Source organism: Thunnus maccoyii, chromosome 8, assembly GCF_910596095.1.
Source record: "Thunnus maccoyii chromosome 8, fThuMac1.1, whole genome shotgun sequence".
Classification (NCBI taxonomy): Eukaryota; Metazoa; Chordata; class Actinopteri; order Scombriformes; family Scombridae; genus Thunnus; species Thunnus maccoyii.
Window position 1 is genome coordinate 9,076,811 of NC_056540.1, and position 25,898 is coordinate 9,102,708.

Consider the following 25,898-nt stretch of genomic DNA (forward strand, 5'->3'; position numbering starts at 1 on the left):
CTTAAGAGGAAAACTTGTCAAACTGCACGTGTCCAGCTATTTACATATAATGGCCAAATAATTGGTTTATTGCTAAATAATGTAGCCTAAGTTTGAACTAATGGTGAGTGAACAGTAAAAGCTGCATTAGGAATGGTTTACAACTATCAAATCAAAAAACTATTTTCACCTGGGATGACAGGTGAATATAGTTACTGGGCTGGATAGACCCTGAGCTAACAGACCATTATGATTGTTTTTCTAAGAGCCAATCATTGTTGGAGGCCAGATACTGCACAACATCAAATACAACATAGATGTCTTCATTAGAAGACATCTGTCTTCATTAGAAGACATCTATGCTAGCCCTGTCTAGCCACACAGGTATTTTCATTTTTTCTGGCTGATGGAGGTTCATGTTGGGTGAAACTATGCTGGGAAGTGAAGTCACCAAAATGTCCCAATAGACTTTTTTTTTCACTTAGAACATTTTGAGATGACTCACTCTAACATTTCCTGATTAATGATGGCTGCATTCCATTTAGCTACATCAGTTTCAGGGCCCTGGTATTGTGCCTGCTGGCTCACTGTCCCACTGTCATGGTTTACTAGGACACTTGAATACAATTGATTGAGCACCTGTGAAAGGCCTGTAGCTGACACTTGTCATTCACAACAAGTATAACAAGTATAACAAAGGTTTACAGGAGTGTGACGGACAAGTAAATCAGTCTGTACACACTCACACTGAGAGGAGGTCTAATCAAGCCTCATAAGTGAAAACACCTGTGTTAGTAGACCATAGGTGTACAGTGCTTATGTAAGGCTAACCTTTAGGCCTTAAATGAGTCTTTTATCTCTTTTGTGAAGGTGCCAAACTTGATTCACACCAGTGTAAGAGCAAAGTCAAAACTAGTATCATAATGTAGATTTGTGCAACTAGCCCCAGATGTTAAGGGATGTGTCCCAAAAGTAGGCCAGAAGACAGTTTAAATGCTATTTAAAGGCTAAATTTGTAGGGTGCAGTGGATGCTGCCACTCAGCATAAAACATTTATAGTTTGTTTAAGTCATTGTTGCACTGCTAAACAGAGCGCGAAGCTATTTTGAGACGCTCCCTAGTGCAAACACAGATGGGTTCCGTATGATTTAAAGCTGGATGTGTACATTTTTTATCTGTGCACCCACATTAAACTGTTTTAGTTTATCAAGTTCTTCAGATAACCTCGTAGTTTTGGCAAGTCACATCGAATTTCAAATGTATTTTTATATTCTGCAGTATTTTGCACACCACTTGGCACAGTAGCCATCTGTTGCAGGACAGTAGAGAGAAGAAAAACGATAAAAGTAGTTAGTTAAACTAAGCAGAAGTGATTGACTTACTGACGCCTGGCAGCCCTGGTGCACGCCTTCTCTTACTGCTCTGCATTCATGCATGAGGAACCAAAAAAAGCTTGATTGTCCAGTGATTATAAAGAACAACTGATGATAATATCACATGGAGACGATATCTCAATCTGCAATAATATTATGTGCATCTGCTAAATTAACACAGTCCAATCTTGAGGGCTGAAGTGATATTTTTTATGATATCTATATCACCGGTACATATAGGAGTAATTGGCCTCATATAAACGTAAAAATGTATATCATCATTACAGTGCAGAGGGAAGGTCTGAAACTAAATATTTAATTAGGATAATAAACCTGTAAAATCCCCAGCACATATCAGCCAGTTTTACTGTAACCCAGGGTTTAGAGGTGCTCCATGACAAACATGACCTAGTTTAAATCTAACATTCTATTTACTCTATTTGGATGACAAACTACAGCTTGTTGTAATTTATTTTGCGGCCTGTAACCCACCTGTCCCACAACTGTGGAACACACTTCTTGGTTTTAATGCAGATTAACTTTACTGTAATGCCGAATTTCGTACTTAAAAAATGCAATTTAAAAATACAAAGTCTTTTTTTCCTACAGCGATGATTGTATTTAGACATAATGGTCCGCAACACACAGTGAACATCGAGCCATATCAGCCTTCTCAGTGAGGAATTCATTTTTGGAAGTCAGTGTATCCTGAGGGATTTGGAGTAAAGTCAGCTTGAGGCCAAAATTAACCTGCAGGCCAAAAGATTCTTGGACAGAGATCTTATTTAAAGGAATCTGTTTCTACTGCCAAATATGTAGAGCAAAAAAAAAAAAAGATACAGTATATTACTACGTGATTGAAGCTGTTGTGTCTGCTGCTGAAAATAGTTTTTGTAATCTATTGATGCACATTTAAACTTTTGGCCAGAGTTGTTTGTGAAACCATAATGCTCATTGCATTACATTTAAATATTGCAACTGTAATCATTTCATTACCAGAGACATCCACTACACAAAAACCTGAAAGTACTGTACAACCAGACCCAGATACGGACAGGAAATCACTTTAAGCATGAGTACTCAGAGGTAGCCCTCAGTGACAATGAATGTATCCATAGATAATGCTTCATCCTCCTACCTAATAAAAAGAGTATTAAGTCAAACTAAGATCAAGTAATGTCTTCAGGCTTTTGTCCTGAGATGGTTCTTAAAATGTAATATGTGGAGGCTTTGTGCCATTACACTAAACTCGAGAGGTACAATATTTAAAACATGGATCATACAAGTATCATACCTATTTTAAAACTTTGTCCTCATTTTTCCAGTGAGCTACACTGAACTAGATGAAGTTAATTCAGGTCTACATATTAAATCTGACAGTGGTACACTGAGTTTTTATTAACTCCCTTTTTAATATGTTTTTTTTTTTTTTAGCATTTATTCTTTAATAATTGTTTACAAAAGTGATTGGATGTCTTTGTTGTCCATCACCCCAACTTCTCTTCTTCTTCTCTGTATTGTCTATTCAGCTGACTTTGGTACATCCACATAAACTGGTTATATTTTCATTGAACTGAAGAATACACTTGGGGCCGAGACTGCTGTTTTTAACCTGTGGGTGGTCACTCTTGCTGTCTTGATTCTACTTGGAGCTGTTGTCTGCCTTACCAGTAATTGTTCACTCTAACATTTCCTGGTGACACCAGTGTTAACTGGAGCGAGCAGTCCGGTGTCTGCAAAGGCAAACACCACTCAATCTGTTGACCATATCCACGTTTTTGAAGCTAGGTCACTCAGCCATTGGAGGGCAAATGTATTCAATTGGCTTCACACAATTAGTGCATGTCAACAATGAAATACGGTGAGCCAGGGACTCCTTTCCATCCTTTCCATGGTTACAGTGACGACCTGCATGTAAAGAAACTTAATGCCGACTACAAAAGCAAGTATTTTTATGCTCCAGGAGGGTCATGCAAACCAAATCCTTTGTGTAATTCATGCAAACCAAATAATATAAAAAAATATTAGTTTTGCATTTTTCAAGTAAAACAATAATGATATGTAAAAATCTGCTTCTAGATATATTGCATAATGAAACTAAATATCCAGAAACAAAGGCTGTTTTAGGTCCTAACATTTAGATGTAAGATTGCCATGGGAGAAATTTTTTTTAATTATTTTTGTCGTGTCTGTGTGTGTATTTGTCTGCAGCTAATCTTGCATACTTCTGGATCCATCAGCCTAATATATTTTTATGCACATTTATGACTGTATGCTCAAGGACCTCTTGTGGTTGCAGTGATTCATAAAAAACCTGGTTTATAACACCATTCCTTACACACTGTACATACCTGGCGGAGATCTGCACTCTACTGAGTTCAGTCTTCTAGTTAAATATGTTAATGATTATTTCTAACTAATTTGATGTAACAGATTATCTAATTTATCATTATGACATAGCTTAAAATGTCCACTCTGATATTTCTGATCAAGCACACAGGACAGTTTCTCACATTTTATTTTCTATTTCTCTCCTTGTAGTTCACACTGTAGTCTGTATTTGTTCTCATTCTGACTAATTTATTCAGGTCCATTTTCTAGATAAATGTGTGTTTGTGTTTCAAGTCAAACAGCCAGCATTAACAGTATTGTCTCCAGTCTGTTCTTTCCCATCAGCATGCAGGACAGCCCCTGGAGCCAAGGTTTGGTGGGCGATCGGCCATGATATTTGGCAGCTTGGCTGGATGGGCAAACTGAGAGAGAGCTGGCTGTTGTCATGCAGTTGAGCCTCTGGTCTGTGGGTTGGACCGCGTTTCCAGGGGCCAGCTGCCACCTTCCCACTGAGGTCTTAAGCTGGTTTGAGCTGGTCTTGGCAGAAATACACTCCACTGCAAACTCCAACCTTATTTGTAATTCGAAGGCAGTGTTTGAGGGAAAAAAAATGTGACTTTTTTTTTCTAACTTGTAACTGAAGTTGCTGCGGAGATGCCAGGCTTTTTGGTGGTGTACCACAGTGAGCTGTGTTATTGATTTTGTAATGTCCATGGGTCCAATAGCTCAGAGAACATTGAGCAATACCTGTCTTCCATTAGGAGGACTTAACCCCCCAGTGCTGTAGCTTGTCCACCCTTCATTGACCAATCAGCACCCATGCTTTTAGCAGCACTCTTGTGGGCTGCACTGGGTAAACACAAGTGTCTGTCTCAATGTTTGTTAACGCCAGTTGCCTAACCATTTATCAGTAGTCAGTAAGTATCTGGGCAGCTGGGATCTATTTGGCCTCAGTATGCTTTAAAAATCACAATGTCTATCGTAAAGATTCCTGTTCTTTTCTCCTCTCTGTCCTGCTGTGTGATCCCAGGATGGGAGCTTATGGTGCAGTGTACAATACTCCCCCAAATCACAAGCATGGACGTGAAACGTATCCCACCCCACATTCCCTGGGGTCCCCTCCTCCACTCTCGTCTCCCCACTCAGCTCAAGGGACGTCACTCCCCTGGCTGCGGCGGGACTGGAGGCTGAGTCTAGGGGCAAGGCAAGGGCAGACCCTATGAAGAAACAGTGGGGACAGAGGGGAGGAGTAAAAATACAGCACAGTTTACATGCCAGCATAGTGAATTTGTGTGGAGCACAGTGCTAAAGTGTAGTTTTGAGGCTGCAGTTCATGGGATCAGTAATTTGACTTTTACCTGTGCTTCATGTGCAGCTGATCTCCCTGCAGAAGCAAGCTGGAAGAAACACACAGACACCTCTAACAGGCTTCTGGTTTCTTTAACTGAACTTGGAGCTGTCATATCCACAAAGTGTCATTCTAACAGGTAGGTGCATGTCTCTCATGAAGCTACAGTGCTTGTGCATAAAGTTAGAATAACTAATGCTGGAATTTAATAGTCAAATTTGCAGTAGCTGTGAGTGTAAACCTGCAGTCTGCAGAGAAATTCAGCACATTCAGTTTAAAATATGAGCTAAATGTTACTGTTACTGTGTATTGTAAAATATACACAACAAGTTTAGAATGATTGTATTATATAGTATTTTTTCCTGACAGGCTAAATTAATGCAATTTGTGTTTTGATTTCTAAAACTGAATTTTCAAAAAAATGTTTACAATCTTCAGTTACCATCCACTGTATTCCTGGAGACGCTGTAACATGCTGCCCTCATTGTAATGTTAATGAGCCGTCACAGCCAAAACTAATTTCTCCTGGTCTAAATATGCACACTTAAATGGAGATCAATGCATATTTGGACGGTCGTCAGTGTTAATTTACGGTCAAAATAATCAAAGTTTTGGTTCAAAGAAGGAGCCTCAACTTTAAAAGCAAGCTTGAAACTATTCATTGAAGAGCAGTGAAATTCACTCCCTTATTATCATATTGTATCCCTGTAATTATTTAGGCAGGATCCCTGTCAGTCTTATCAATGAAAAGAGACATTTTTTTTAACATGAGACAGTGAAAACAAAAGAAGACCCCTGCAGTTTCTGCTTTGCTTTCCTTTTTTTGGTAATGTAATTAGTAAAGAGAGCTACTGGAATGTCCTTATTGTGTTATACTGGTGCATTCATCGTCCACTTATGAATGCAGCTCTTTGAGCTCTCAGATCAGCACCATAACTGCAAACAATAGATTTTTAATGGGACTCTTACTGTATGAACTTTACCACGCTATAGTGCTTGGCTGCATTCCTAAAATGCATGTCATAGTATGTAGGGTTAAGATCCCTCTCAACGCTCAACACTGACCCCACCTTTGTTTGCAGTTGCAACCAACATTTCATCATTTTTCAAAAGGAAACGCTGCAAAAGCTTTCAAAATGCAAAACAGGTGAAGCTGAATCAAAATGTGTTGGAAGTTAAAAAAGTGCAAATATTGATGCAAATCTAAAGAATAGTCATAATGGTCAGGTGAGATCTACTGACTGCTGATTTTTTTCCCTCCTTCTTACATTGTGACTATAAAATATTTTACATGATGTTTTTTTTATAAATGTATTTTTGCACCTTAGATGCCCCCATGCTGCATCCAAACATACCTGTGCACCTATATCATTATTGATTCATCTAATCAAATTACCAAATCAATTCCAGAACATAAATTTATGCACATTAAACCAGCTCACATTCTTTTTTAAAGAAACTAAACATGGACACGGGACAGTTCACAGAAGACACAAAAAGAGACGAGATGACAAAAGAAGACAAAATATCATGAAACATGTATTTTACAGCCACAGTAAAATGTCTGTAGCACACACCTACAGTAAGCTGCACAGGAACTTTAAGTCTTTTCTGCTCTCTCTTTGCTTTTGTCAGCAGGTGTCAACATGCTGGAGCAGGTTCTGTCATTTGGTCGCTCCCTGGTGCGCAGGAAAGTGGTTGACCTGAGCAGCCTGGAGGATTCAAAGCTCTGCCGCTGCCTGGGAACCGTCGACCTCATTGCCCTGGGAGTGGGCAGTACTCTGGGCGCCGGCGTCTACGTCCTGGCTGGAGAAGTGGCCAAGGGAGACTCGGGCCCCAGTATCGTCATCTCCTTCCTAATCGCTGCCCTGGCCTCTGTCATGGCCGGCCTGTGTTATGCAGAGTTTGGCGCACGTGTCCCCAAGACTGGTTCTGCTTACCTTTACAGTTACGTGACTGTAGGGGAGGTCTGGGCCTTCATCACTGGTTGGAACCTAATTCTCTCCTATGTGATTGGTGAGTCAGTGATGGTCTCTGAATCATTGAGTCATCTGAAGAAGATGCTGGTTCTTCATTGTGTTCTGTTCTCTGTTTTCTCACAGGTACCTCCTCAGTTGCTCGGGCCTGGAGTGGCACATTTGATGAAATGATAGGAGGACACATAGAGATATTCTGTAAAACCTACTTCAGTATGAACTCACCTGGTTTGGCTCAATACCCCGACTTCTTTGCCGTGTGTCTGATACTGCTGCTCTCTGGTAAGGCAGCAAATAACAGCTGGATTTCATAAAAAGAGCAAAAGTTGAAAAATTAGAATTGGTACATTTTGTTTTAAACAACCAGCTTTAATGAGCCACAGCTGGCATAATTCAATAAAGAGATGGCAGGATGTTGTGTGATAAGTGGGTAATGGGGCAGGGCACATGCATCATAGAGGCCAAGGTTGTGTGAGTCCGCTTGAAGCTCACATTCACCCCACTCCTTTATAAAACTAGAAATACCGCCTCACGATTGTATACCTTCACCAACCAGTCAAGTTGCAGTTTACATCCAAGTCTGTCCAGACTAATATAATATTTATAGAGAAGATTTTGAAGGAATTTAATAAAATCACCACAGTTTCAAGGTGGGAACCCAAGATTAGTGTCACCAATTCAGTATCTGACCACATGTGAAAAATGGTCAAAATCTCCCCTCCTGTTCCTGAGTTATAGCGTTGAATTATGGCCAGAAAAATGTTTTTTCAAAACATTATGGTGTCACAGTGAAGTTGACCTTTGACCTTTTGGATATAAAATGCCATCACTTAATCACTTTAATCTATTAGACATTTGTGTGAAACGTTGTCATGATGAACGTAGGAATTCTTGAGTTATAGCCAAAAATGCGTTTTGTGAGGTCACAGTGACCTTTGACCTTTGACCACCAAATTCTAATCAGTTCATCGTTGACTCCATGTGGAAGTTTGTGCCAAATTTGAAGAACTTCCCTTAAGGCATTCCTGAGATATTGCTTTAACAAGAATGGGACAGACAGACAACCCGAAAACATAATGCCTCCAGCCTTGGCTATTGCGGGCGCCGAGGCATAAAAACCCAGCTCATCCTGCTAGTCTTCAGCAGCCAGCATCCTGCGTCTTTTTCCCACACTCACATACAGTCGCAGCTGAGAACTGTCCAGTACAATTACAGTTTCTTTACAACCTCGGGCTACTGAGAAGCTCCACTGCAGCAGCTGATGGTTGAATATCATCAGTTGCAGTCGATGACTTGGACAGTACTGGCGATTTGTTTCCCCCCGGTATGATTCATGACAGTCCAGGGACCTGGACTGGATAAATTTGGTTACATTCCACCTTTACGACCCTCAGGCTACTGTCAGCAGTCAGAAATGATCAGTCATAATAAAAAAAATGTTAACAGGACCGTCGAGTTCACCATGCTCATAGGACTACGCTGCATAGATGTCAAAACGAACCTTCTGGGAAAGGTTGCACCCTAAAAACTTTATCATGTGTTTTATCTATTGGCGTGTCAATGCAATTAGGTCAGTGTGACCCAGAAACAATCCACTAGTGTTCGGTTGTTTTTACAAGGATGACAGATGCAGTATCTTAATTATGCAGTATCCGTTCAACAAAACCAAATTTAGAAAATCAGCACATGTTTTTGTGAAAACTGAAAGAAGAATTGAGGTTTATAACTTTGTCCGCAGTTTGCTGTGGTCTGACTCACCCCAAATTCACTTTATTTTCATAGTTTAAGAACCTTTATCCATCTAATGAATGAATCTGTCACACACAGCTCCATCAGATTTCCAAAAATTGCAACACCTTACTACCAAACATGCTGAGTCATCGAGTAAACAACTGATGCAACTGTTAATAAGTGGTAGTTTTTATTAACAGCATGCTCAATTGCCAGAATATGTGCAGTAATTGGCATCTGTTGGACTGATGGACTCAGCTACTAGCTACTTAATAATGATGAAGTGTCACTAGATGTATCCTGTGTGTGCAAAGATAAATTGTGATTACTGGGCATTAACATTAACAAGTTTAGCAGTACAGTGCTGACTTTTCAGTTCAGTTACAGCTAACATCACTTGTTGTTGTCTTTGTGCTCATCCAGGACTCTTGTCATTTGGGGTGAAGGAGTCGGCCTGGGTCAATAAAGTCTTCACTTCAGTCAATGTGCTCGTGCTTCTGTTCGTCATCATTTCTGGCTTCGTCAAAGGAGACACACACAACTGGAAGATAACTGAAGAATCTCTTATAAATGTCACAATAGTTAGAAGGTAATTTATTTATTTGATAATTTAAATTTTATGTTTTTATAGCCTGTTAAAAGCTGATATATCAGAAATTGGCACCAAACATGTCAGGGTCACACTAGTGTAAACTAAGCACAGTTGCACTGTAATGAAAAATATGCTTATTGGTCAAGTATATGTTTATTATTGAATTTCAGTGTCATGCTTCCCTAAATACAGCATTACTAATCTGTATACATGCTTCAGGAACTTATCAGTGACGGCCAATGTGAGCAGTGATTATGGAGTCGGAGGATTTATGCCATACGGCTTCAGCGGGACGTTAGCTGGAGCTGCCACCTGCTTCTACGCTTTTGTGGGGTTTGACTGCATTGCAACAACAGGTGAGCCATTGGCATTTGCCTAATTGGTTGGTTGTCTTTAATTCCATCAAAGTTAAAGATCTTTGTGGCTGTGTTACAGGTGAGGAGGTGAGGAACCCTCAGAGGGCCATTCCCATCGGCATTGTGGTGTCACTGACCGTGTGTTTCCTGGCGTATTTTGGCGTGTCGGCTGCACTCACCCTCATGATGCCCTACTACCTGCTGGATGAGAAGAGCCCGTTGCCCATGGCTTTTGAATATGTGGGCTGGAGTCCTGCCAAATATGTGGTCGCTGTAGGTTCACTGTGTGCCCTCTCTACCAGGTAACCACTGGATTTGACTTTATAAAATAAACTGAAAACAAAATATCAATATTCAATTGATGAAAATATTTAGACATTGCTGTATTTGAGTCAGCAGAATTTAATTTTTGATGTGCATGCTGTAAATAGGTAATAATGGTGAATGAGATGTGGTCAACAATTATGACCAGTTATCTCTTACTGTGTCTTTGTATTGGATTGATTCTTGTTGCTTTATGGGACATGGTGGGCGCAGCTTAATTCTCTCTGTTTTGAGATACCTGCATGTCTGTGTGATCCACTGTTCACAATTAAAATATCTTAAAGGGGACATATTATGCACATTTACAGGTCTATATTTTTATTCTAGGGCTCTACTAGAATTTTCTTTGCATGATTTACAGTTCAAAAAACTCCTTATTTATCTTATATTGACCCTTTACACTGCCTCCAGCCTCCGTCTGAAACAGGCTGTTTTCGCTAATGTCTCTTTAAGCCCCCTTCCCAATGAGCCCACTCTGTTCTGATTGGCCACCTACTGGAAGCTGCTTCATGGCCGACTTCAGGCCGCACAGGAGGCTACGTCAACTAACTATGAAACAAACTATAGTAGTAGGATTTCACTACTTTTTCTCATTCGTTACTAGAAATGTCAACTTCTCAAATACATCCATACATGTTCAAGCCAATCTGATACATGAGAGTGGACAACACAAACAACAACTGGAAAATCCGTAGCAGCAACCTTAGCAACCAATGCTACAGAACAGACGGCCGTTTGTGTGCATGCATGACGAGCTGACGTCAGCTTGTCGGTAAGGTAGAAAAAAACATCACAAACGAAGCTCTCAGAGGAGGTTGAAGCCCTGGCTTTTGACTTGCAGGGAGCATTTCTACATACATTAACCTTAAGTTTTGGAACTTTGTTTAACATAGATATCTGTGATCATTACAGTATGAAAATAACAGAAAACCAGAAAAAGCATAATATGTCCCATTTAATATGGACAAGTTTTGCAGTGTCTCAAAACATTGTATTGGTGTGACTTAATTCTGTCTTTCTTGCCTGAAGGTTTGTGCATCAGTTCCCCTTCCGTTTTCTGTCAACAAACCCTGGTGGATGTCAGTCACTAACTTATCACATGATCTACATTCATGTGGATGTTATCAAATTTGACTTGAATCAATTAAATCTTGGATAAGCCAATGCCTTCTATCAATGTTTATCCTGTTACTTTGGGATTTGCCCTTTGGCAGTTTTGCAAACTATGATGCAATGCAGATAGTTGTTTGCGAAAACCCTCTAAAGCACATTTTGGTGCTTTTATATGTTTGAACTTAATGTTTACACTGCTGGGACATGAAACCCCTATAAATAAAACTTTGAGCCAGCTTCCATAACTGAGAAAAACTACAAAAAGTTTAAAACATTAAAAATTGTTCAAAGAAATTTGTGAAATATAATTTGCCTTAGAAAGATGCTTAAAATCAGCTCTATTCCATTCATTTAAAATCATGTAAATGAATGGAAAAAATTAATATTACTGTGGGACCAGCAGGAAAGAAAGACACTTACTGACTTTAATCATGCTCTGAAGCTTTGATGGTGTGTGTGTGTGTGTGTGTGTGTGTGTGTGTGTGTGTGTGTGTGTGTGTGTGTGTGTGTGTGCGCGTACGTGCGTGTGCGTGTGTGTGTGTGTGGCTCTTTTTGACTAACGTGTTGGTCTTGCATGTCTCTGCTGTCTCATGCAGTCTGCTGGGCTCCATTTTCCCTATGCCTCGTGTAATCTATGCTATGGCAGAGGATGGGGTGCTTTTCAAAGTCTTAGCCCGAATCAATCCTAAGACGAAGACCCCACTTATTGCCACTATGACCTCCGGTGTAGTAGCAGGTGAGAGCCGGGGAGCATCCGAGTGAGATCACTCCTGCTAATCTTTCCACCGATCAACTGTGAAAGATACGGATGAAGATGCAGATGAATCAGTTGGTTCGTCTGCTCTATAATTTAATGAACTACAGCCATTCTTAAATTGACCCATTGACCCAACACTTCCTGCTTTAAATGATCTAGTTTGTTAAAGGGAGTTTTTTCCCCCTCTGTACACACGTTGTTCTTTCACAGTTGTGCAAGTGTCATGTTTTCTTTCCCAAAATGCCCTCAACTTAACCATGAACCCTCTTCTCCCTAGCCTGTTGGGCTCCATGTTCCCTCTGCCGCGCATTCTCTTTGCCATGGCACGAGATGGCATTCTGTTCAAATTTATGTCCAAAGTGAGTAAGCGCCAGTCGCCTGTGGCTGCCACCATGGCGGCAGGTACCACTGCGGGTAAGCTCCTGAGACAAGGACTCTCCTATCATGGGGTGTATCGCCTATCATGTATCGTGGACTTGTTTGGGGTTTTTTTTTTTATCTTTGTACACATTGTCAGGTGGTGGTGATGGTGACTGCATGTTAAACGTGGTGATGTTGGTGTTTCCAATAGCATGTGAGTAAACATTACACTCATCACCTTGCTGTGGTGATGCAGAGGTGTACTCCAGGGTGTGTCAGTACACTGTGACATCACTGTTGGGTGTGGTCAGAGAGCACTGTTCAGCTTGAAGTTACTCTTTAAGTCAAGTGAAATAACTCATACTTGAAGATACTTTCAATGGCTACTAATGATAAAGTAAAGATGAAATTGAAGCAGTCTGGGCCTTTTGGACTGATTAAAAACTTCTAAAGCGCTCCTGCTCAGTAGGATCCAGGTGTATAGTACATGGTTGCATGCATGCAGGTGGTGGGGCTCAGATCTGGGGAAGTGGCGAGCAGATGTGAACCCTGGGAGGGATGCAGCACACTAACCCCCCGAGAGCACAAGCCATGTACTGAGCAACTGGTAGAACTGGACAGGGGAGCTTTCTTAGATATTTTTGTTTTCATATACTGTTGTGAAGCACAGCAGACACCGCTCAGTGTTTGAACCGTTCTGCTGAGATCAGCTCCATACTGGAGTCAGGTGCTGAGATACAAGAAAGGAAACTGACAGCAGCACCGCAGTGTGTCTCACATCAAACGACACTCAGTATGCAGATGATTACAGCTGTCCAGAGAAACACAACAGCTCTTTTGTCTCTATTGTGGAAACATGTCTGCATGAAATTTCCAGTAATCTGCATCTGTTCATGTTCATTTGTTGTTTTTTTTTGCATCTGAAGAAAATGGTTTTTCTATTTTTGATTGCAAGGAAATTAATGTTGCACCATTGTATGTTGGTGTAAACTAATGTTTTCATTTGTTTTGTGAAACTGATTGCTTCACTCAGTAATGCTCCCTAGCATTTTGTATGTTTTTATAACTTTATATTGTGTTTCCTTTGCTTGCTGTAGCCATCATGGCTTTCCTGTTTGACCTCAAAGCGCTGGTTGACATGATGTCTATTGGAACTCTGCTGGCCTACTCGCTGGTTGCTGTGTGTGTACTGATTCTTAGGTGAGTACATTTATAAATAACTCAAAAAAATATTAACTGAAGGAAATCATATTTGTGAAAGAGCTTCCTTAATAGCTTTTTCCAAAAACCCACATGTATATTAGTCTGTTTGTGTAATGTACATCTCATGTTATTACATCACAGTGGTGATGTAAGAGCTGTGAATGCTGCCATTGTATGAATGTGAAGTGGCTGCCTGAGTGAATGTAGGTGTTTACTTGACTTCCTAAACTCTGGACCTACTCTACGCGTCTGTTGGTCGCACCAAGGTGACTCATTACCACAGCCGCAGTAAACACAGACACAGTGTTTGTCCGCTGGTTTGAACCAGATTTATGTGCTTCACTTGTTTAACAAAGTCAAACCAACACATTAAAGTATTGCACAATTAAAGCGGTTTGTGGCTGTATAGGGGATAAACAGACAGTACTTTGAGGCATGAATATCGACTTTTCTGTAGTACAGTGACAAACATGAAAACACATATTTCTGGCACGTAATAAAGCTCAGACTTGTAAACTTTAACCTGTGATGCCTCCAGGTATCAGCCAGATGGATCTCTGGAACGGCGGGCAGGTACCAGTGAAAAGGACTACCTGTCCTCTGAGGAGGGCGAGTCCGACCTGACAGAGTCAGAATCCCACCTCAACATGCTGAAAGGTGGAAACTCCACCCTGCAGACTGTCCTGCACCCACCTGTCTCACCCTCTGAGCATTCCTCCAGTGTGGTCAACATGTCTATCTGTGTGCTAGGTACTGTAGGGAGGCCGGGTTAACATTCTTCTACTCAGGCTCTGTCTCAAGTATGAGCGTTTTTTTTAAAGTGTTTATATATCTTCTTATCTATTTATGAGCCAGACTTAATTGTGTGTTCTTAAACCACAGTGTTGTTGGTGTGCGTAGCCAGCTATCTCACCACATACCATAACAACTCCATCATTGGCATGGAAGTGTGGATCCTGGCATCGCTGGCTGTGTGTCTCCTCCTCTTCGGTGGCTGCGTCTACATGATCTGCAGGCAGCCGCAGACCAGCAAGAAGGTCTCCTTTATGGTATGTAGCAGCTCAAGTCTGCCCAGAACGAGACTGATCCATCACAAAAAAAATTAATAGTGTTTGTGTGTTTGTTGCTGCTACAGGTCCCCTTTCTGCCTTTTCTGCCCATTCTGAGCATTTTTGTCAATATTTACCTCATGGTTCAGCTGAGTGGAGATACCTGGGTGCGTTTCTCCGTGTGGATGGCTGTAGGTGAGTGACTTTCAACTGCAGGTCCAAACAAGTATGAACAGCCATGACCCATTATGACTATTTAAAGGAATAGTTAGACATTTTGGGAATTATTCACTTTCTTGCAGGGAGGTAGAGAGGAACAATGATACCATGATTGTACAATAAATATGAAGCTGGTGCCAGCTGTCGGTGAGCTTAGCTCAGCATAAAGACTGGACTCTGGGGGAAACAGCTAGCCTGATTCTGTCCAAATCACAGACTGTTTATAACTAATTAGAAATTATATGCAGTCTATGATCCAAAGATACTTTTTCTTGGCCAGGAGCAGTGTTGTCCTGGAGTCTTGTCATCACTGTGAGGTTGCCAGGCAACCAGCAGAGACCTCAAGAAGTCACTGCTCCTGGGTTAGAGATAATCCGACACATAACTCCCAGTTAGTTCACAATGTGACATTTTTATATTTTGTTTTTTGTACAGATTAAACAAATAAAATATCATGTGTTCACTAGCTGTTTCCTCTTGTTTCCAGTTTGTATGCTATGTTTCATATTTAACTAACAGATATGAGACTGGTGTCCATCTTCACATCTAACTCTCAGCAAGAAAGCAAATATTTTCCAGAAATGCCTTATTATTCCTATGAGGATATAATGCCTTAGTCGGTGTTTTTGATATCTAATAGCTATTCCAATACCTCTCTCAGGCTTCCTGATCTACTTTGGCTATGGCATGTGGCACAGTGTGGAGCGCCAGCGCCAACTCCAGGGTCTTCGAAACAGCGGCAGCAGCAGCACGCAGGAACAGAAGACCAGCAGTGAGAAGCAGGTTGGCATGGGCGCAGTAGGAAAGGACCAGGAGCGTTTCATCTGCCCAGAGAAAACCAGTCAGTGTTAAAGTTTTCCAGCTCATTTGTAGACTCTGTGAGGCCACCTGGTGACACAGCAGCCCGCGTAAACGCACACAGCAGCTATGCCTCAATGCACCTGTATATACAGCTTCACCATGTGTGCCTCAGTCACAAGTGCATTCAGTCTGCACCGTCAGTATTCTGTAACAGCGGTCACATGATGAGGCGCCGCTGTCTTCTGATCTCTATCACTGTGATGGGACCACATCCTGTAGGTCACATTGTGCTTCATGGACAGCATGGAGGCAGAATTGAAAGGACAGGTTACACACTGGAGAGTGATGTTCATTTCCTTAAACACTCAAGCAGTCGATGCAAGATTGCAACAAAGCTTTTCTGTTTCATTATGGACATATGTTTTTAGTTTTTCACTCTAAGCAGGTTTGTACAGGTGAATTTTTAAATGTAAAGTCTGTAAAATCTGTGCTTTCCATTTAGGTTATTTGATACACCAATGATGTGCTAGTTTAAAGAACATTAGTTTGTGGGAAAAGCACTTGTTTTTTGAAGTGTACGAAACTGAAAAAGGACCAACATTAAGTTTAAGATGTGTTAAATGTATTTTGTGCATAATTGTTTCATATGCATACATGTGTGATAGCTGTACAAAAAAGATCATAAAGACAACGCCGCATTCAGACTCATCTACAGTTTGTCAGATGTTTCCGAAGGCACTTACATGTCGTGACTTGACTCAATTTGTATGTCAGAGACCTCAAAGTAGGGCAAGTGCTAGTGGAAAATTTCCAGGCTTCTGTTAGTGTTGCATAACAATTCATAGTCATTGTCTCTGCAGCTGTTAGTAAGGGTCTCATTCAGCACAGATTAGCTTTTTTTTTTACTCTCTCTTGGATGTTTAGGATTTTATCTATGAACTGTTACAATCTGAATATGGATTTTGTTATTTGATAGAGAACTCTACTCATTAAGTAGTTTCTTTTGTCACTCTATCAGATTATGACTTATGAGGCTGTATTTTCCTGTTTGTCTCTCATTTTGTGCTATTTTGACACAGACATGTTGTTTATATTACTGTTATGAAATTATTCTCTCTTTAACAGACTACTTTGCCACCTAACAAAATGCACAATAATCAATTTTAAAGTATTTTAAAGGTCTGTCTTGCCACATAATTTAGATAAACTGATAATTTTCCAGATTTCTTCTCTTGTTCTTGGTGTTTATGTTCAGTACTTTAAAGTCTGTGTTGCTTCATGAGGTTTGAAGAGACTTCACTGGGCTGAACTGCATGAAGATTCAGAGCTTACATTCTTTCCTCTGGCCTTTTAGCGGTGTGTCTCTCTCTTGTGCTATGAATTGTAAGGCTCAGTGAGCTCTAGTTTACAGTAGAAACGTGTTTTTATTTTTTGATCTTTCACCTGTACTGTACTGAGGCTATAGGAAGTTGCTAATTGATCTATCAGGTTGACTGATTAAGACCTTCCTAAGTGCAGTGGTGTAAATAAATGTGGAACAAATTGAGAATAATAGTCTTAGCAAAAGTTTGGTAGGTAGATATTCCACTAGATTGAACCTCTACATCAACAGTGTAGATTCTTCCAGTGATGTTACAGGATAAAGTACACACAAGAAAAGTAACCATGAAGTAGTATCACTTGTTACTGACTGAAAAGATAAATACAATAAATGTATTTTCCAGTAACACAATGTTTGGCATTTCATTTCTTTAGTTAAATTTGTAAGGAGTTCATGTTTTTCCACCCTCTTTGTCTGTGATACAAATGGCATAATATCCCAAAAACTACATACAAAAACAACATATTTCAATGAGATTTAGAGAAAAGGTCATGAATCAAGAAAGAAGAGAGCCGTTTTTCAAAAAAAAAAAAATAAAAAATAAAAAAGCAGCTAGCTAGTGTTTAATGGGTAAATCAATCATCAATGGGTAAAAAAATGTAAAACAAAACAAAACAAAACAACAACTGGTGCTACTTAAGAAAAAGAGGTTGAAATCTTCAAATATGTGGAAAAGAGAGAAACCAGTTATTTTTAAAATTGTCATGAACAAGCCATGTGGCTAATAAAGGCTTTTAATCAAAATTCCACATGCTTCTGCTCTTCTGTGTGAGGGCCTGAAGTTTTTGCCCTTTTGCAGGTTTGAACTGATAGCTTTTGTTGTAGATATCACCACCATGTGGCTGACACCTGAATTGTGGGCATTTTTATTTTTAACTTTTTTTTTTCTTGCATTCCTTTGGTCCAATAAATATCTATTCATTAAACAACACCTGCAAATTTCATCCAATTTTCTTTAAAATATTTTTACAGGGAGGACTTTTTCCCTACAACTGGTTGCAAAATTCTGATCAACATGTTTGTCGGCAACTCTTGAACATATTGTGCAAATGATAAATTTAAATGTCATAACTCAGTGTTCATGATTTAGATTCACTTGAAATTTTGTGCAGTTCCAAATATTCCTGGATTCAAGATTCAGACATTCTCCAAAAACCATGGCCATCAGCCAGTCAACTTTCCATCACTACGTGTATTGTAATGCAAATCTGCAGCAGATAACATCTTCCCATCATTTTTTGTAAAGGATTGTGCAGAGTTATGTGCTCTATTAGTGCTTTCTATTTATACATTTCTGTGTAGTTTATGGGGAAAAAAACATTCTTACACAATGAGTTTCACCCCAAGATTCATGAGTCAGTGACATGTCATGCATTTTTTTTCAAAGACAACTTCATAAAGTCAGTGTCTTCATACTGAACCAAAATTTGTATATATGTGTTAACTATACTAAACTTAGTATAAATTTTCCCTCTTGGGGATCAATAATGTTTTATCAAATCTAACTACAGTATATAAAAATACTGATAAGTTACAACTACAATGGTATTTAGACTAACTCTAAACTCTAACTCTAAACTGAACTATAAAAAGCAGCAGTCATGTGACTGGATAGGATGTTGCCAGGTGTGCCACACATGTGTAAGTATGAACCCTTTGACAACAGCACAGCAGTGGTTTTCTGATTCAGTGTGAATTTGCTCTGTAAAAACCATTATTGACACTCAGATCCAGCAGAGGGCTCCAGACTACGTGCTTCTGCTCTTCAGGTCTGAAGAGAGGGAGTAAACAGAAGTGTTCTCAAGTTATTTTCCCTTTTCCTCTCAGTCTGAGAGGAGGATGGAGCTAGAAATCTAAAAAGGGCAGCTGGAGCCTGCAGAGTTCCAGCGAAGCTTTGAGTCTGACCTTCTTACCCACTGAGCCCCTCACCAAAACCTCCCTGATCTCTCCGGCCCTGCAGAGCCCTCACCCCTCTGACCATCCTGCCAGCACACCATGAAGCTCTGGGTTGTGCTTTGCCTGGCATTGCTTTGTGTGGAGCTCCAAAATGGTGAGTAAATCTATCTCAATAAATTTATGACTGACCTTTTATCACAAGAACTCAGACTGTAAATAGTTGGAGGATTAGATAATCAAAGGTTGTATTAATATTGCCTGGGGGCAGCAATCTCTGTGATGGGCGTAGAATGGGAGGTGTGTTCACAAAAACATAATCACATTCACATATGGCAAAGAGAGAATTTTACACACCGCCACCCGTTTTCTATATTTGCATTTTGTACTATATATGTTTAAATGTGTTAAAGGTTTGCATAAGAGTTGCATGCAACTTTGTTTTTGCAAAGTGTTTCTGCAGACCAACTCAAACCAGCTGCATCTGAGGCATGCAACAGGCGTTTCTAATTAACTGGCTTTTACTGCTGACCTTTCCTTGGAGCGCTCATTAACTCTGTGCTGAAGAATAAAAACAACAAATCCTGAAAATCGACACTACAGAATAATCATGTTTATTCTCTTGGTTTATGTGTTCTGAGGAAAAAGAGAGCATGCTGCTGAGAAAGAGGCTGTTCTGGACATTTTGTGCCAGTGAAAAGGACTGTACACTTCCTGTTCAACTGTTGTTACAGCTGGGGGAAACACAAAGAGTAGCTCTCCAGATGAGCGTACTGAACACCGTTATGACCCTCTGCTGTTTCTGTCAAGACTGATACTGTACTAACACAAGGAATGTTGTGACTTATCTTTTTTATCTTTATAAATTTTGCTCCCCTCCCTCCTCTCTATGTATCCAGGTGTCTGCCAGCAAACCAAACGAAGAAAAGACGTAGGAGAGAACCGCATCAGGCCAGGAGGGAAACGGGTGAAGGTGCGTCACCCCAAACTTAAAGATGGAGGAGGGAAAGGCCAGTCTCTGCTGACCCAGGTGTTGGATAAGGGCCGCTTCCTGCGCCTGAGCCAGACCACATCTATGACTCCTGGGAAGAACATGGAGCTGCGCTGCAAAGGCACTAACATTGGATGGTCATACCCGACCTACCTGGATACCTTCAACGACTCACGCCTCAGGTGCTTAAAGGACACATGTGCTGTTTTATTTCATGCTTTAAGTCAACATTATCACATTGTCAGTGTCTTATTTCTGTTTCCTGCCTCCAGCATCAAGCAGAGTGACAAGTACAGTCAGCTGATCCTGACGTCGCCCTCTGCTGCTGACACTGGGTCCTACAGCTGCTGGGTGATTGTGTGTGATGGTAGAGAGTGTGAGAAAGACCATGATCACATATATGCGTCATACATCTATTTCACAGGTGATTAAATATGATACACATGAACATATATTATCTGATTTTAACAATAAGGAAAGAATACATGTTGTCGTTTATGACATCTATTAATTGTTAAGAAACTATTTATTAACGTTTTATTATCAGTAATCAGATCAGTAATAAGCCATTATAATGCAGAATTTGTGCTGCTAGGTTGAGAACCCACATTTAAGTGAAGTATCCCTTTAGTTGGTGTATGTCTTCTGCCAACAAAGCCTGTATTGTATGTTTAGTCTTTAAAGCTGCACCAATCAATATTTTTACACTATTTATATCAATGTTCTATATTAAAGGACCAGAGTTTCAACCTTATCTCTAACTATCTGAATTAATGATATAGTGTGAAAAATGCCTGCAGTTTTTGCCGATGTTCTCTGTGTCTCTAGGGCGCAGCTGCAAAATCTATTGTTCTTCAGGCACCAGTGCCGTCATTTGACATATACAGTGACGTAGTTGGGGGCACTTAAGAACTACAGGCTATTTCCGGTCGGATTTCTAGTCTCCACCTACAACAGTAAAAATGGCATCCCAAAATATGAGTGCAGAGCATGTTATGGATGAGGATACATTTACAGTGTTTTGACTGACTCGGATATTCTGCTGTATATATTCAAGCCAGAGTGGAATGCAATGCATCCTGGTACATGCAGGCACTGCCGACGCGGCTCTGCAAGCAGGGAAACTCCGCTTTCTTGGTCAATATGGCACAATATGAGATCTATTGCTTGAATTGACTATATTTAACATCCACCAACCAAATAATATGTGGATGTCTAATCAGTGTTGAAATTTCCCTTTAACAGTAGATCAAATGAATACATGTAATGTGAAAGGTATCATCCATAGTGACACACCAACACATAATTATCATCTGAACCTGCAGCTCTACTGAGCATTGTAGTGTCTTTTAAGTCATTGTTTTGGTTTTACAGCCCACAACTTTACTGTTTTGGTTCACTGTCAGCACTCTCATCAACCTGATTTCCAGTCCCAGCAGGCAGCTGTTTTCAGCAAAAAAAAAGATAAACCCTTTGTACACTAAGTGCCCAACACCAAACTGCATGCAGATAAAGTTAGCAGCTAGCAGGTGAACATAGTGGAACATTTAGCTGCTTAGGAGCCAGAATTATAAATATATAAATTATTGGACTTACATTTGTTAGGTGAACAGAAACACAACTCCAAATAAATAATAATGTTCCTCCTTGTCTGGCAGATGTGTAAACAGGCAATTTTTTTGCCTTTTCCAACTTTATATGGTGATAATGTCAGTGTTGTGTTGGATCACCATGACACATAGTTGGTCAACTCTACTGTAGAGCATCTGCATCCATTTCAAAGTTATACTTGCAGGCATGAAGGCTTAATGTAAAATGAAAATAAAAAACAAACCATAACCTGTTATCAGACATCATAACCTTACATGTAACTCTTTGATAATTGCCTACTATATTAATCATTAATAATGTCATTTGTGACAACTTTGATACCTCTAATTTGTTGTTTAAATGCGGTGCTGTGGTTTATAATGAATGAGGGTGTAATGTCTTCTTTAAAAGTAAACAGCTGTTGATGGTCAGCTTGGTAACTGGATGACCTATTTTCACTGCACAACTGTAATAGAGGACAGATACACATCTACACTATGAACCTTATTTCCAGTGAAAAACACTGACTGTTTCTCTTCCTCTAATCAGACAAGGACAACCTCTTTGTCCCGTCTGCCATCCACTTTGAGATCGTGTACCTGCGCCCAGACAGACCTGCTGTGGTGCCCTGTCGCGTGACCGACCCGCAAGCCAAGGCGTCCCTGCACAGAGAAGTCCCAGCTGAGGAGATCACAGCCAATGGGACCATGGTGACCTATGACCCCACCAAGGGATTTATCCTGCAGAGCCCCAGCCCTGACCATCAGGGGGTCTTCTACTGCAAGGCTGTGACCAAGGGCACCCCTCAGGTCTCCATAAAGTACCAGCTGCTCTATGTGGAGGGTAAAGAAACAGAAATCATACACACAACTTACTATGATCATAAATAACATGGCACACGTTAACTCTGCTGCAACCATTTTCCTCTGCCATTAAATTGTCAGAGTAACTTTATACAGTACCTTGTATACTTATTGATTCAAAGTGCCAAGAACCACGGTGAGATGCGTTTTCACAAAGTCATGATTCAGCATTGGTTACTTTGCTTCATCATCTTCCAGGAAATGATGGTGTTTCAGGGTTTTCAGAAGTCTGCTCCTCACTGCTGAGTTCAGTTTATGGTGGACGCTCGCCACCTGAAATGAAAACACTCTGTCGGGATTAGAGATGAATTTATGAAATGGAAATTGTGTGTGGTTTAGGTAAACTTAAGCTGCCATGGCTTGTTTGATCGGTAGACGGAGAGAAATAGAAATTAGACGTTGGACTGTGGAAATACCCCTGAGCTTCAATCATATACTGTACATTTAATAAATCTGTAGAGAAAATATTTAACTTTAACCAATATCAAGACGGTGACTTCTTATGGAGTTAGTGTGGATAGCTAGACGTTCCTATGTAAAGGACATATAACTAATAAAGTTCTCTTTTTGTTGTTGACAGTTCCTAGTGGGCCACCATTTGTGAGCCTAGAAGCATCTCCAGAGTCGGTGAGAGGAGGCGACAACGTCAATGTAACCTGCTCTGTGCTGGGCGAGCCAGAGGTGGACGTGAGCTTCATCTGGTCTTATCCTGGTCAGGTAAGAGGAACACTAGGCTCAAAATCAAAGGTTAGGGAAATGCACCAGCCACCACCCAGATAAATACTATGTTTATACATGTCAGCTCAGTTCAGTTCTATTATTGTGCCAAAGGAGACATTCATTTTGCAACCAGGAGTAATTATAAAAAAAACATACAGTATGGAGCAATGTTGTTTTATAAGCAGAAATGTAACAGACACAGTTATGATTAATATATATTAAGTATTACACATACAGTAGACAAAATTATACACTTTGTCGTAGGTTAATAATTATAAACTGATACATCTTAAAACACTTAAATCAATTAAAATTTTGCTGTTAAAATAACTGAAAAATTAGGGCGACAAAAATTTCAAATGATATAAAATTAACAGTAAATCTTACTGATTCAGTTGAATTGTTTTGTCTTTAAAGGAAAATAGAAGACATTAATTCAAATGGATTTGCAAAATCATTTTAAAAAGGTTTTTAGATTTAACTTTTTGTCTTTCCAAATACCTTTTTATTGTTATGTTATTATTTCTTGGAGGAAATAATGTGAGATGAGATATGATAGTAGACACATTGCTAAATAAAAAAAACAATGAGAATGTATTTTCAAATGAATTTGTTGTCATTACTTAAAGACAGAATAATAAAAAATAACTATTTATTGGAACATATTTAGTTATTTTATGGCATGACTGAAATGTATTTAATGCATTTAATCACTTCATAAAATGTGTTTTGAAGGCAACTAATTAAATGATTATAATAACCACTGAAAATGTGACCCTTTGTAAGTGGCACTCTTTAGACTCCATACAAACTATGTATGTTATTTATTTTTAGTTGCTTTATATCTTTGCATTTAAAAAAAGGATTTTTGCTGTGCCTGAAAAGACACACAATAATACTCATTACATAACCAGCCACACCTTCACAGTGCTGTCCTGTTGTTTAAGATAAATTGGTGGTTAAAGACTACAACAAAATAAATGATTGTGAATAAAGCCCTGCAATGACTGTCACCAGCAAGTTACATGATGAACATCACGTTTTATTTTTATTGTGTAGGACCACCGTCCAGTTCACGTCCAAACCTCCTGGAGGCTGGTCAACAGAGGTATGGGTCACACCACGCGCATATCACAAAGTGTCCTGACCGTAGAGGACATGGAGACCATTGACTTTGGAAACTACATGTGTAAAGCCAAGACCGAACATGGTGAGACAATTGTGACAATCGACATCATCTCCAAATAGCCCCAGCATGACAGCCTGTATCATGGTTATGTTTGAAAATTGGATGTATTTTTAGATCACAGATTGTGATAACAATAAAGATTTGCTACATATATTTGTTTATGAAATCATTTTTAGATTCAGCTCAAAAGTACCAAACAGCATTATGTGTGAAAGTTAACAAGGCATAAAGCCACCAATCAAACATTAATGAAAGTATTTGGGTGCAGGGATGTTTGAACCATTTTGTAGTTCTTACCTTAAAAGGCAATTACATTAATTACACAATTACACATTGACCAATCAGAAGTTATAATCTGAGGTATGACCCTTCCTCTGCCTTAAAGCTGTGATAAGAGGATTCATTTTCCGGTGGGGACAATGAGTCTAAACATGAATCATATCATATCAGAAGTCCTGGAAACGTCAACTGCACTGAACATCTCCAGGAACATTTGATAAGGGAAAAGCCAAAACTGTTTCACAACATGCTTCATGGGATGTTCTTCCAAGATAAATAATAGATAAAGATTCTCAGAAATCAGCAAAAAATTGCAAACTCAATGTCAGAGAGGAAGCTGTAATTAAGGCAAGCAGGTGACTTTTTACTTTAAATGCATGCTGCTAACACTGTTTTTGACTTTTAAAATAATATTAAAAGTTAAAAAATCACTAGAATTTAAGCGAAATTTGAAAAATAACATTATAAATCGTATTAAACAGTGAAACAAAAAAGTTGTGTCAGATATTTTGGGCCTCATTATTACAGAAGCAACACCCGCCTGCTGTCCTGGCACTCTGTCGAGTCGGACACTCAATAAAACATTGGTAACTAGTAACAGTTAGTCTCTACGCTACATTTAAGTTAAATAATGATGCTGGAAAAAAGGAGCTGCAGCCATCAGAGACTTGCTCTGGGTTTATAGTAGCATGTCGTGAAGAGGAGAATCTGTTTCAAAGCTGAGCTGTGTGCCAGGCTGACGTCCTAATGCTCTCCGTATGTGGAATGTGATGTGCGGGCCCAGAGCTTATTTTGATCCAATTCAACACTTGCTGCATTTTCCACTTTGCTTTCTCAACAGTTCTTTGCTGAATAGTTGCTGATTGTTATGATTTTGAAATGAACCTTACTACAGTATATGAATGTTTGTGGTTTAGTGACACATTTAATGGTATTTTCACTAGAGCACAACAGCCAGGACTAATTGCCAATATGAACTCCTGTGAATTTAAACCTGCATTAACTGATCTTTTGGCCACTTGGGGGCAGCAGAAACAAGTTGTGAACACAACACTGAAATACAGTATCTTTATCTTCAAGTTAACAGTTACTTATTTTTTTACATCCAGCAGTTATGGAGAAATATTATCATTCATTTGGAGTTGTGTTTTTGTCCATCTGATGAATTTAAGTTCAATATTCACTCTCCTTTAACTCTATTTTTGGTCTCCACCAACTACTGAGGGAAATATCTGGTTCTTTAGCTGCTGGATGCTCCACTATGTTCACTAGATAGACGACTGTCTGTTTGCTGTTTGGTGCTAAGCAGGTAGTGGGGTTTTTAAGAGCGTTTTCACAGAAAACAGCTGCCTGCTGCAGCTTAAAACAATGCTATCATACTGCTGAGCATAAACCAGAACAGTTAAGTTGCAGCTGGACAGCTAAACAATGAGCTTAAACTTTCTATAAAGATCTGTAAAGCTGAGGGGAGCCGCAGGTG

The 25,898-nt window shown here is 39.7% G+C and overlaps 2 protein-coding genes across 4 annotated transcripts; both read left to right on the forward strand.

The window, feature by feature from the left end:
- Positions 1-39: 39 nt before the first annotated feature.
- Positions 40-17,205, forward strand: slc7a2 (solute carrier family 7 member 2). Of its 3 annotated transcripts, none has more exons than XM_042418625.1 (12): positions 40-5,170; positions 6,667-7,047; positions 7,134-7,289; positions 9,162-9,327; positions 9,550-9,686; positions 9,766-9,988; positions 11,720-11,859; positions 13,338-13,440; positions 13,982-14,193; positions 14,326-14,492; positions 14,579-14,687; positions 15,373-17,205. In XM_042418625.1, the coding sequence occupies exons 2-12, from the start codon at positions 6,678-6,680 to the stop codon at positions 15,561-15,563; spliced, it is 1,974 nt and encodes a 657-aa protein (XP_042274559.1). In that variant the 5' UTR covers positions 40-5,170; positions 6,667-6,677; the 3' UTR covers positions 15,564-17,205. The 3 variants fall into 3 exon arrangements, with proteins under 3 accessions (XP_042274559.1, XP_042274558.1, XP_042274560.1); XM_042418624.1 differs by having other exon boundaries at positions 6,670-7,047; XM_042418626.1 differs by lacking the exon at positions 11,720-11,859 and adding an exon at positions 12,158-12,294 and having other exon boundaries at positions 6,670-7,047.
- A 1,484-nt stretch (positions 17,206-18,689) lies between these two features.
- Positions 18,690-24,290, forward strand: pdgfrl (platelet-derived growth factor receptor-like). The gene is made up of 6 exons (XM_042419223.1): positions 18,690-18,943; positions 19,686-19,959; positions 20,050-20,201; positions 21,917-22,210; positions 22,811-22,947; positions 24,010-24,290. The coding sequence occupies exons 1-6, from the start codon at positions 18,889-18,891 to the stop codon at positions 24,196-24,198; spliced, it is 1,101 nt and encodes a 366-aa protein (XP_042275157.1). The 5' UTR covers positions 18,690-18,888; the 3' UTR covers positions 24,199-24,290.
- The last annotated feature ends 1,608 nt before the right edge of the window (positions 24,291-25,898 follow it).